We start from the raw sequence: 11,361 nt of genomic DNA on the forward strand, positions 1-11,361 counted from the left end.
CGACGCGGTCGCCGGGGACGGGTGTGGGGCCTGGCCTGGGGCAAAGCTGCAGCCCCTCCCCGACCCCGGGGAACTGGAACAAAGACATTCTCGCGCCGGTCACCTCACGCGAGGGTGTGCGTGTGGGCAGCCCAGCGTCTGGACACGGCCGCCTCTGGGACTGTCCACCCCCGCTTTGTATCTTCACCGTCGTGCAGTGACCACCTGCCTCGGTCCTGCAGCCCAGCTCTGGCCAGGATCATGTGGGTCCAGGGCGGGTCTGTCTCTGGTCTCTGTCTTGGTCCATGTGTCTGGGTAGTGCACAGATGGAGGCAGCTGCAGCCACGTTTAGGGGTTGGGGGATGGACCCTTAGTAGGCGGTCCAGGGCCCTGGAGGGTTAGGGGTGCACAGAATGGTGAGGAAGGCCACGGGGGGGGGGGTTGGGTGGGAGGCAAAGTTTCTGTGCATCCCAGCATTGCTGTCTTTCATAGTTCATTAGTATTTACATCTTCGTGAACCGCGTGTTCATTAACATGTTCACAAGTGTGTATCTGCCTTGAGCAATGTTTGGCAAATAGTAACGGAGCATCTCCTGTGTACTGTTTGCAAGTGTGTACCTTCTCAAGGCCACTGACGTGTGTGCATGGGTGCACGTGTATGAGCTCTGCCTCTCCTGCCCTTCCTTCGAGTGCCAGAAACTTGCACATACATGTGTGGGTGAGCTGCACCACCGGGCTGGTGATCTGGATGCGCGCTGAGTGTGTGCTCCTTTGTGTGAGTGCACCTCTCTGCATGGACTTGGGCCAATAGACGTGTTACTTTGTGCATATTCCAACCCCAGTGCACATCTCTGTGTGTGTGCCCTTGTCCCTGTGAGCACACATTTGTGTCTGCATGGGCTGCTTTGTGTGTGTGAACATGTGTCCTGCCTTTGCGTGTGCTTGCTCAGATATCTGCATGCAGGCTGGTTTTCTGGAGGGCTGCCCCAGCTTCCCTTGATCCAACCCCTTTACAAACAGGAGCAAGCAAGAAAAGCCTCAGGACCTGTGGGGAGGATCACTTTGGGTTTAGAGTGGCCCAGGGCAAGAGCATTAGGCCAGATGATCCCCTGTATTTTCTTCCCATCTTCTGTTACAGCTGGATGAGGGAAGGGGTCTGAGTGATCCAGGCAGTTCATGATCCCACCGTGGCTGTTGAGGGAGGTATGGCCAGGACTTCTCTGCTAGAGCTTGGTCCATGCTAAAGCCCACTACATTCACTTTGGCCCCTCCCTGAAAGCCTCTAGTGCCTCCTCCCCCTGGAGGGGTCTGGAACTCCCTCCCACAAACATCCTGTTAGACCTGGGAGCCATTTGTGTCTTCGTTTTGCAACAGTTTTGTTAGGGAGCAGGGACCTGGGGTGGGCTGAAGATGCCACCTGGACCTTGGTCTTGAGGTCACAGAAGCCTGGCTCAGTGGGTTCTGGGGTGGCCTGTGACCTAACTGGCTTGAAGGAATCCCTGCCCAGGTATCGCTGAGGTTGCAGCTTGATTTTCCTGGTCATAGAACTGGTTAGGGCTGGCAGGAGGATATGGAAGTGATGTGGAATCAGGTACCCAAGCTGCAAAGGGGGTTCCTGCTTGGGGACTGCTGGCCGGGTGAGGCCAGCCAGGACAGCCTCAGGAGTGGCCCCCCTAGCCCTGGAACACTGGCTAGGGGTCCAGGGCAACTGGAAGGGGAGCTACCAGGCCTCTGAGAGGCCTCTCCCCTGGGTGGGGCTCAGGCGCTGAGTCATGGCTTTAGTGAAGGGGGGGGACTGCTCCTTGTCTTCCATGCTGTGAGGAAGTCAGGACCTGAAGGGAGACCTCAGGTCCCAGGCTGGGGAGGGCAGTGTGAGTGGTTCTCAGGATGGTGCTGGTCTCTTGAGCCTTTGCTGGGCACCCAGTGTGTCTCCATGGGTACATTTGCCAGCCCCTGGTGCAGCCCTACTCTGGCCCCCTCCTGGAGACACAGGCACCCCCGTCCTGGCCTGAGTGCAGCTGTCTGGGCCATCCGAGGGCCTGCCTGGCCTGGGAGGGGACAGGGGCGGGGGACTGTAGTGCTGCCTCCTAGGCAGACAGTCCCTTCTGTGTTGTCTGGGACCTTCAGCTACAGCAGTGGTCGGGTCTGGGTCCTGGGTCTTGGGTCCAGGTTCAGCATCCTTGTGGGGTTCACTACACCTCAGGGAGGTGTGGGTGGGGCTCCTAGCAAAAGGGCATTTCTTCTGGGAGACCTGGGGAAGGGAGCACCCTTCAAGGGATCCTCCAAGTAGCTGCTGGGCTCCCTTTCTCTGTACCCTCCCTGATCTGGGATTCAGCACCCCCTTATCCCTCCAGGAGGGAAGGGAAGGGAGGTTGCTGGGAGGAATCTGATGTCCTGCTCAGGTGGGTAACCTGGCAGGGTTCCTGGTTCAGCATGGCCACTTTGGTCCCAGCTGCTAATTAAGGATACACTGGCTACACTCCTTGTGACTAGCAGGTCCCTCCCCCAGTTTGGGAACCCCTAGAATGTGGCCTGTGGGGTGGTGTTTGGGGGCTGCTGACTTGGGTGTTCCCCCCTACCCCCCCCATCTCTGGACCCCCTTGGGTATGGCTGAGCCCTTGTCCCAGAATACCTCATCCTAGGCCAGCCAGATGGGCCCAGCTCACCAGCTGAGCTGATTGTGTGTGTGATGGGGGCTGTTGGGATCCTGGCCCTATTTCCTTATTTCCTGTTCCCGGTGGAGGGGGGCGGTCACGTGCCTGATCCATCTGCCTCTGGCTTCTAGGGATTCTCCCATGGCTTCTCCTGGTGATGTCACTCCTTAACCCTTCCCTTCCTGGGGCAGCACCATTGTCAGGCTTTCCTAGTGGGAGTGAGTTCTGAGGGGACCCTTCTTAGCTGGTCTGGGGTCTCCTGGCTCCCTTGCTGCAGCCACACATGGGGGCCACAGGCACTGAGCCAGGGTGGGCTGCAAGAGGAACAGAGGGGCCAGAACTTCAGGAGTCAAGGGGTCCTCAAGAGTCCAGGGCCAACTCTGAGCCCCAGACAGCGGGGAGGCCATCAAGGCTTAGCCCCTGCCTGTCATGGACACTACCACTGTCAGATTCCAGCCTCTGCTGTCCCCAAGATTCAGCATCTGGAACCAGGTGGGGGTCATGGCCACATGATCTTTTCCTGTCTGAGGTGGCAGTGGGTGCTAGGTGTCTCCAGAGTCACTGGACCTGGCCCCCAGGGGCATGGTGTTTGCCTCTCTTAGCTTCAGTTTCCCACAGCAGACCCCTGGGGGATTCATGTGGAGATGAAGCCCCCACCTGACCCCAGTCAGCACAGCTCTTTGCAGGGCTACTTATTCTTGTTGCAGAGCGACCATTGATGAGGTAGAAACGGATGTGGTTGAGATTGAGACCAAACTGGACAAGGTAAGGGGCAGCCTGGGGCGAGGGAGGGTCCAAGCTTGCTCTGCCACCACACCCACAGTGGTTTGGGAATGGCTGAGTGGTAGAACCTGCCTTCCAGGAGTAAGAATTCACACACACCCTCCTGGGTGTGAGCACGCTTTGTGCTCAGGACCTGGTTCTGCCGCATGTCCCCATCTGTGTGCAGCTGCACAAATCCCAGGTGCTTGGTCCACACATATTCATTTGGACCCTGAGTCTTGTCCCTTTGAGCAGGATGACCTGAGGTATATCCCCTGTGCCTCTGCTGGCTGCTGGATAGGGACAGCTGCTGTGTGGGCTGTGACCAGCATGTGACAGGGTTGGGGGCTGAGGGAAGGTCAGGGAAGGGAGGGGAGTAGACTCAGAGCCAGGGAGGATGTCTCTGGGTCACAGGGCTGGCCTTATGATCCTGCCTGAGGCTTCCTGGTCTGCCCGCCTCCTGTTCCCCCATCGTGTGGAAGTTGACAACCTGCAGATGTTCAACTTCCACACAGTGAGCCTGTGTGCCACCCAGACCCTGGGTACCAGGCAGGCAGAGGTAGGCATGAAAGCTGTGATTGCTGCTCCCCTAGTCCCTGGCAGGTGCTGAGGGGCCCTAATGGAATTCTGGCTGCCCTTGGGAGCTGTCACCTTCGGAGCTGTGACAACTGTGAGTGCTGCTTGCCTGGAGAAGCTGATATCCTTAACCCTGCCCACCTGTCCTGTCCACAGCTCGTCAAGCTGTGCAGTGGTATGATTGAGGCTGGCAAGGCCTATGTCACCACCAACAGGCTCTTCGTGAGCGGAGTCAGAGACCTGTCCCAGCAGTGCCAGGGTGACACTGTCATCTCGGTGAGCAGCCAGTGGACCTTTGATCCTAAGCTGGGGTAGGGTCAGGGAGGCAGCCCCCACCCAGGGCCCAGGCCTCCAGCAGGTGGGTATCTGCCTCTGATCAGGTGCAGCCCTGTGTCCTGCGGGCAGGGAGGGTCTCCTCCAATTTCCTAGTAGGCTCCACCCACAAAAGGGCCTGGCTCAGCATGCCTTCCCTGCCTCTCCCCAGGAATGTCTGCAGCGCTTTGGAGACAGCTTGCAGGAGATGGTCAACTTCCACACGGTGAGCTTCAAGAGCCTTGAAGCCCTGAAGGCCTTGCCTGTCCACCTGGACACCATGGTGCCAGGTGGCAAATGGGAGGTGGGGGTCACATTCCACTCCTCCAGTCTGTGAGGGTGGGACCACTCTGTGTCTTTGAGTCAGCAGGGTGTGGGGGACATCTCCAAGGGCCATGCCATGTCCCAGGAAGGGTCAACACTGGATCCTGGGCACACGTGTGGGTAGGCACACAACAAACTGAAGCACACAGGGCGGGGAGCAAAATGAGGCCTAGAAACCAGAGTCCCAGACTAAACCAGGGGCCCCCACCCCTGCAGGGGAAGCTCAGAAATAAACCAGCTCAGGATGCCTCATTCTGCCTGCCTGCCTGTCTGTCTGTTGGTCTGTTTGCCTCTTGTTTGGCCCAGCCCTGTTCCTTGTGAGGGTCTGACTGCAAGTGCTGGGTGGGTGGTTGGGGCCTGCTGCTCACTTTGGTCCCTAAACCAGGTGCTTCCTGCTGGGGGATGGTCCCTGGTCCACGGAGTTGGTGGGTGTGGCAGTGGGTGGAGCTGTCAAGGGGCCCTTGGGATCCTGGCTGAGAGCCAGGTGGAAAGATGGGCAGGTGGTCACAGCTGTTCCCTCTGGGCACTGGCCCAGGCTGAGGGTCTCTCCCAGGCTGGCTCTGGGTGTGGGACAGGGAGCTGGGCCAGGCAGGGTAGGAGGGAGCCCCCAGGTTCTCACTGGAGGTGGGATGGATGTGGCCTTGCTTCTGGGGCCTCATGGTGACAGAACCTCAGTAACACCTCCATGGGGCTCCCCCAGATCCTGTTTGACCAGGCCCAGAGATCTGTGCGACAGCAGCTCCACAACTTCATCAAAGAGTGAGTGGCTAGGGCCCGCATGGCCACCAGTGCTGAGGAGAAATCCTAGACCACGCTCCCTCTCCCAGGGACCCCACATGTGTGGGTGTGGTTGGGGTGCCTGATGTTCCCCTCGGGGAATGTTGAATTAGCACTGGACACGTGGGTCTGGAGTACCAGGTAAGGCTGAGGCTGAGGAGTTGAAGGCGGGGTGCATCCTGTAGCTGGGAGTCTGGGAGAGGACAGCTTGGGCCACAGGCCAGGGAGGCAGGGAAGAAGCCAGCTCAGAGTTAGAGGAGGGGCCAGGGTGAAGCTCTGGGAATCTAGGGCATGTGGGCACAGCATGCACCTCTCCCCTGACCTCTGATCCCTAGGGATGTACGGAAGTTCAAAGACACCAAGAAGCAGTTTGATAAGGTACGGGAAGACATGGAACTGTCTTTGGTGAGGAATGCCCAGGCCCCAAGGCACCGGCCCCATGAGGTGGAGGAGGCCACTGGAGCTCTCACACTTACCCGAAAGTGCTTCCGCCACCTTGCACTAGACTATGTGCTCCAGGTCAGCTTGGACAAGACACACCTCTGGTACGGGAAGACATGGAACTGTCTTTGGTGAGGAATGCCCAGGCCCCAAGGCACCGGCCCCATGAGGTGGAGGAGGCCACTGGAGCTCTCACACTTACCCGAAAGTGCTTCCGCCACCTTGCACTAGACTATGTGCTCCAGGTCAGCTTGGACAAGGGACACACCTCTGGGAATAGGGAGGAGGACTGGGGGTGGGGACAGCATGTGGGGTGGGGGCTTCAGGACTGAGTTCTTGGCTCCATCCATATGACCCCCATGCTGGACAGGAGGAAGGATGCTGGGACCATGGGAGGATGAGTTTGGCCAAGTGCACTCTAGTCAGGGCAGTCATGACCACCTGGACCTGAGCCTTTCCTGTGGGTTCCTCCTCCACAGATCAATGTCCTTCAGGCCAAGAAGAAGTTTGAGATCCTGGATTCTGTGAGTCCTGCTAGTAGGGGTGCCAGTGAGCATGTGGTCTATGGGCACCAGGTGCCCATGGGTGCTGGAGGCCCTTGAATGGGAGTCACTGGCCAGCCCTCTGCCTTCCCTGCAGATGCTGTCCTTCATGCATGCCCAGTATAGCTTCTTCCAGCAGGGCTACAGCCTCCTGCACCAGCTCGACCCCTACATGAAGAAGCTGGCAGCTGAGGTGAGCCCTTGGGGCCCAGACTGGGTGTCTAGAGAGGGGACTACTGCCACTCTGATGCCTTCCCCCCACAGCTGGACCAGCTGGTGATTGATTCTGCCGTGGAGAAACGGGAAATGGAGCGCAAGCATGCTGCCATTCAGCAGCGGGTAAGGCCTGATCACAGGTGTCCCCATAAGCCCTGTCCCTTGCCCCCTCCATGCCCCTGCCCCATGAACCCAGATCGCATCTACACACTGCACCCCTTTTCCCCAAGCTGCCTTGACTGTTCACCAGGCCCCCACCCCCCAGAGCTGCAGGCAGAGAGAGGGGACCTCCACAGGGTGGGCCTGGTGCACCCTGAGACCTCCTCTTGCTGCTGTGGTCACCTCTGTGTGACTCTAGTAAGGGTGGCTATTTTGTTTTGTTTTGTTTTTGGTACCGGGGATGGAACTTGGGACCTTGTGCTTGCCAGGCAGGTGGCGGAACCACTGAGCTAAATCCCTGGCCCTAGGGTGGCTATTTTGGGATAAGAATGAGCCATGGAAGGTTGGGGCTGCGCTGGTGGGAGTTTGAGGGGGGAAGTCACTCATTGGTCTCTCTTCCATCCTCCCTAGACACTACTACAGGTGAGAGCCCCTCCCCTACGGGGTGCTTCAGCACCAAAGATACCACCAGTGGCACCTGTGGGCTGGTTGCTGGTACCAGCAGGATGCAGGCTGAGCCCAGACCTTGTCCCCTCCATGGGAGTGGCACCAGCTGTGGTTTCCTGCCCTGGCTTAGCTATGAGCAGGTGGCCAGGTCTTTTCTCCGCTGGACAGCAGGCACTCAGGACACCCTGGGCTCTGAATGGGCCTCTGTTGGGCAGTTGGAGCCGGCCCAGCTGGCGACATGCACGGCACACAGCGGGAGGGGGAGCTTCCTTCCTGGTTGCAGCCTGCTAACTCTTCAGGCCTGGGGGTGGGGTCCAAGTGCTCGGCCCAGCTGTGAGTACCAGGGTTCTGCTCTTGGGACCAGGGGGCAGGGGTCTCCAGCCTGAGCCTGGGCCTCGCCTCTGTGGACCTTGGCTGCAGGGTCCTTCACAGGCTGAGCTCCCTGAGAGCTAGCTCTCCCCCACTGCTAGGACTTCTCCTACGATGAGTCCAAAGTGGAATTCGATGTGGATGCACCCAGTGGTGTGGTGATGGAGGGCTATCTGTTCAAGAGGGCCAGCAATGCCTTTAAGACATGGAACCGGTGAGGGCCTTCCTCAAGCAGGGGCTGAGGGCAGAGTGGACAGGGGCCAGCTCTGCCTGGTCCTGACCCCTGTCCCCCTCACCAGGCGCTGGTTCTCTATCCAGAACAGCCAGCTGGTCTACCAGAAGAAGCTGAAGGTATGCTGCAGTGGGCTTATTGGGCTGGATCCTGCCCAGCCTCCACTGTGGGGTGGGCTGGCCAGTGGGGTTGGCACAGGCTGAAGACACAGAGGAGCACCAAAGACCAGGGGAACAGGGAGTTGGAAACGGATTGCTTGAGCTCCTAAAGTAAAGGACCCTCTGAGAATCCCCTAAGGTGGGTAGCCAGGGCAGGGGGCTGGTGAGCATATAGGCCACAGTGCTGCCACCTGCAGGATGCGCTCACCGTGGTGGTAGATGACCTCCGCCTATGCTCTGTGAAGCCATGCGAGGACATTGAGCGGAGGTTCTGCTTCGAGGTCGTGTCACCCACCAAGTGAGGAGGCCTAACCCAGGGTGGAGTGGGGGGGGCCCTGCCCACCTAGCCTGACCACCCTCTCCCCCCAGGAGCTGCATGCTACAGGCTGACTCAGAGAAGCTACGCCAGGCCTGGGTTCAAGCCGTGCAGGCTAGCATTGCTTCTGCCTACCGTGAGAGCCCTGACAGCTGCTACAGTGAGGTGTGGTCATCCCTCCCCTCCACATGCATGTGCACACCCCTGACATTGCTTCTACAGGCTGCATGCATGCTTACAACCTATGTGTGCATGCCATATGTATATGTGCATGTGTGTGTACACATGCATGAGCAGGGTTGTGCCTGAGGGGCCCTGGTGTATACTGGGCTTCCTGGCCAGGGAGAAGGAGGGAAGTCACTGGAGCTCCTGAAGTGCTCAGTGGCTTCTTGTACCATCCCCCAGAGGCTGGACCGTACAGCGTCCCCATCCACAAGCAGCATTGACTCTACCACAGACTCTCGGGAGCGCAGTGTCAAGGGCGAGAGTGTGCTGCAGCGGGTGCAGAGTGTGGCTGGCAACAGCCAGTGTGGTGACTGCGGCCAGCCAGACCCCCGCTGGGCCAGCATCAACCTGGGTGTACTGCTTTGCATCGAGTGCTCAGGCATCCACAGGTGCCCCTGACTTTGGAGGGTCGGGCTGAGCCTGAGGTGGGGCCAAGCCAGAGAGAGGTTGAGCTCTGATTCATCCTTGCCCTTTGCCTTCTGTTCAGGAGCCTGGGTGTCCACTGCTCCAAAGTGCGTTCTCTGACACTGGACTCCTGGGAGCCAGAGCTGCTGAAGGTGCATGGCGGGCTCTTAGTGAGGACTGGGTCTGTGAGGAGGTGGGAGCCGGGCTGTCTGAACTTGGACTGACTGATGTCTGCATCCCATTCCCCCCAGCTGATGTGTGAGCTTGGAAACAGCACCATAAACCAGATCTACGAGGCCCAGTGTGAGAGTTCTAGTAGCAGGAAGCCCACAGCCAGCAGCCCTAGGTGAGGTAGGGTATAGCCTAGCATGGCCAGGGAGCCCCTACCTGTGAATGCAGCTCATGTCTATCACGGTCCAGACAGGACAAGGAAGCCTGGATCAAAGACAAATACGTGGAAAAGAAGTTCCTCCGGAAACTGCCCACAGTGCCGGCCCTGGAAGCCCCGAGGCCCTGGCGAGGACAAAAGTGTCAGCGACTCCACAGCTCCCCCCGAGCCCCCACCACCCGCCGCAAGGCCCGGCTTGAGCCCATCCTTCCCTCCTTGGCTGCTCTGTCCTCAGGTAGGAGCCTGCACTGAAGGCAGGACTGAGGATGGGATCCCTGAAGCTGGGTGGGGGTGAGGGGCAAGCTGCAAGTCTTGGGGTGGGCTGGATGGGCTGGAGGGAGGGCCTCCAGGGGGTGTCTTGGAGTCCTGCTCCTCTGCCAGCATGACAGGGACTTTCCTAGTCTGGCCTCAGTTTCCCCATGTGAAAAGCAGCTGCCTCCTGCAGCAGGCACTCTGGAGCGCAGGTTCCGCCGGGACTCCCTCTTCTGCCCAGATGAGCTGGACTCTCTGTTCTCCTACTTCGATGCAGGGGCTGCGGGGGCTGGTCCACGCAGTAAGTGCCAGGGTCCCCACCATGCTGCCTGCCCCTTGGCTGTCACCCTGGCAGGGTTGCAGAAGAGGGGCCCGGCAAGTAGACAAGTGTGGGCTGGGTCTGTTTGGGGACTAGAAGGACATACATCCCCTGCAGGAAGGATGGGGCCAGGCAGGAGAATTGGAACATCAGCTGGCTAAGCCTGGAAGGGCATCTAGAGCACTGGGGGTATCTTGGCCACTGCCCTGGAGACTAGGAAGTGATGCATGCAAGTGCGCACGTGCAGACTGAGTGCACACACTTGACCTCCTACGGCGGTGGTGTGAACTTCTGGAGAGGCTGGGTGACAGGCAGCAGAAGGCGCTGCTTTGCTGGCCCTAAGCCACTGGTTCCTCCCTTTCTGCCTGAACCCTGTTGGGCTGGAACTTGCACAGCTCCACCAGCTCTGTTGTGCCCCAGCTGCCCTGGGTCCCCTGGAGCTGTAACTCTTTTCCTTTCCTGCAGGGCTCCCCTCTACCTTTTGCAGAGGGCTGGTCCTGCCCTTGGGAGTGTCCCCTGGAGGGCGGGTGGGGCTCCAGCCTTCCCCAGCTTTCTCTAGGAATCAAGCCCTCCCCGGTCCTGTAGGTCTGAGCAGCGACAGTGGCCTGGGGGGCAGCTCCGATGGCAGCTCCGACGTCCTGGCCTTCGGCGCGGGCTCGGTGGTGGACAGCGTCACCGAGGAGGGTGGGTGGTGCCCTCCTCGCTGCAGCCCCAACCCAGGACCCCCGCCGCCCTTTGCCGGCCGCAGCAGTCTAACGGCTCCCTCCCCGCAGAGGGCGCAGAGTCCGAGGAGTCCAGCGGTGAGGCGGATGGGGAGGCTGAGGCCTGGAGCCTGGCAGATGTGCGTGAGCTGCACCCCGGGCTGCTGGCTCACCGCGCGGCGCGCACCCGAGACCTCCCCGCGCTGGCCGCGGCGCTGGCCCACGGGGCTGAGGTCAACTGGGCAGACGCGGAGGACGAGGGCAAGACTCTGCTGGTGCAGGCAGTGCTGGGGGTGAGCGGGGCAGCGTCCACGCCCGCGGGGGTGGGGGGCGAGTCCGGCTCAGGCTAAACCCCCACACCCATTCCTCAGGGTTCCTTGATCATCTGTGAATTTCTTCTGCAAAACGGAGCTGACGTGAACCAAAGAGACAGCCGGGGCCGCGCGCCACTGCACCACGCCACGCTCCTGGGCCGCACTGGGTGAGTCCGAGCTGCCGGGTCAGTTCACCTGCCCTGGCGCGGCCCGGTCCCGGCCCGCCACGACACAACCGTCTGCCCCCAGCCAGGTCTGCCTGTTCCTGAAGAGAGGAGCTGATCAGCACGCTCTGGACGAGGAACAGCAGGACCCGCTGACCATAGCGGTGCAGGCGGCCAACGCAGACATCGTCACACTGTGAGCCCAGGCTTGGGGACCATACAGCGCAGGAGGGGGGTGGGGCCGCCACGGGAGGGGTGGAGCCTCACGCTGCGCCTGCCCTCCCCCAGGCTCCGTTTGGCCCGCATGGCGGAGGAGATGCGTGAGGCCG

The 11,361-nt window shown here is 60.1% G+C and overlaps 1 protein-coding gene across 1 annotated transcript in view; it reads left to right on the forward strand.

Moving 5' to 3' along the window:
* Positions 1 to 13: 13 nt before the first annotated feature.
* The window catches only part of Acap3 (ArfGAP with coiled-coil, ankyrin repeat and PH domains 3), a 12,219-nt gene continuing 871 nt past the window's right edge, over positions 14 to 11,361 (forward strand). The window contains 26 exon segments of the mRNA XM_010627691.3: positions 14 to 242; positions 3,341 to 3,398; positions 4,128 to 4,247; positions 4,456 to 4,509; positions 5,308 to 5,366; positions 5,720 to 5,774; positions 5,942 to 6,070; positions 6,305 to 6,349; positions 6,465 to 6,560; positions 6,632 to 6,706; positions 7,154 to 7,165; positions 7,660 to 7,772; positions 7,858 to 7,909; positions 8,146 to 8,246; positions 8,318 to 8,429; positions 8,670 to 8,878; positions 8,977 to 9,046; positions 9,146 to 9,240; positions 9,315 to 9,517; positions 9,728 to 9,835; positions 10,439 to 10,537; positions 10,627 to 10,847; positions 10,926 to 11,035; positions 11,118 to 11,228; positions 11,321 to 11,358; position 11,361. The exon segment at position 11,361 is cut by the window's right edge and continues 871 nt beyond it. Of these exon segments, the coding sequence (XP_010625993.1) occupies positions 4,149 to 4,247; positions 4,456 to 4,509; positions 5,308 to 5,366; positions 5,720 to 5,774; positions 5,942 to 6,070; positions 6,305 to 6,349; positions 6,465 to 6,560; positions 6,632 to 6,706; positions 7,154 to 7,165; positions 7,660 to 7,772; positions 7,858 to 7,909; positions 8,146 to 8,246; positions 8,318 to 8,429; positions 8,670 to 8,878; positions 8,977 to 9,046; positions 9,146 to 9,240; positions 9,315 to 9,517; positions 9,728 to 9,835; positions 10,439 to 10,537; positions 10,627 to 10,847; positions 10,926 to 11,035; positions 11,118 to 11,228; positions 11,321 to 11,358; position 11,361 (2,267 nt within the window). The 5' untranslated portion in view covers positions 14 to 242; positions 3,341 to 3,398; positions 4,128 to 4,148.

The sequence above is a fragment of the Fukomys damarensis genome, unplaced genomic scaffold, assembly GCF_012274545.1.
Source record: "Fukomys damarensis isolate Sample0158 unplaced genomic scaffold, DMR_v1.0_HiC HiC_scaffold_23, whole genome shotgun sequence".
Lineage (NCBI taxonomy): Eukaryota > Metazoa > Chordata > Mammalia > Rodentia > Bathyergidae > Fukomys > Fukomys damarensis.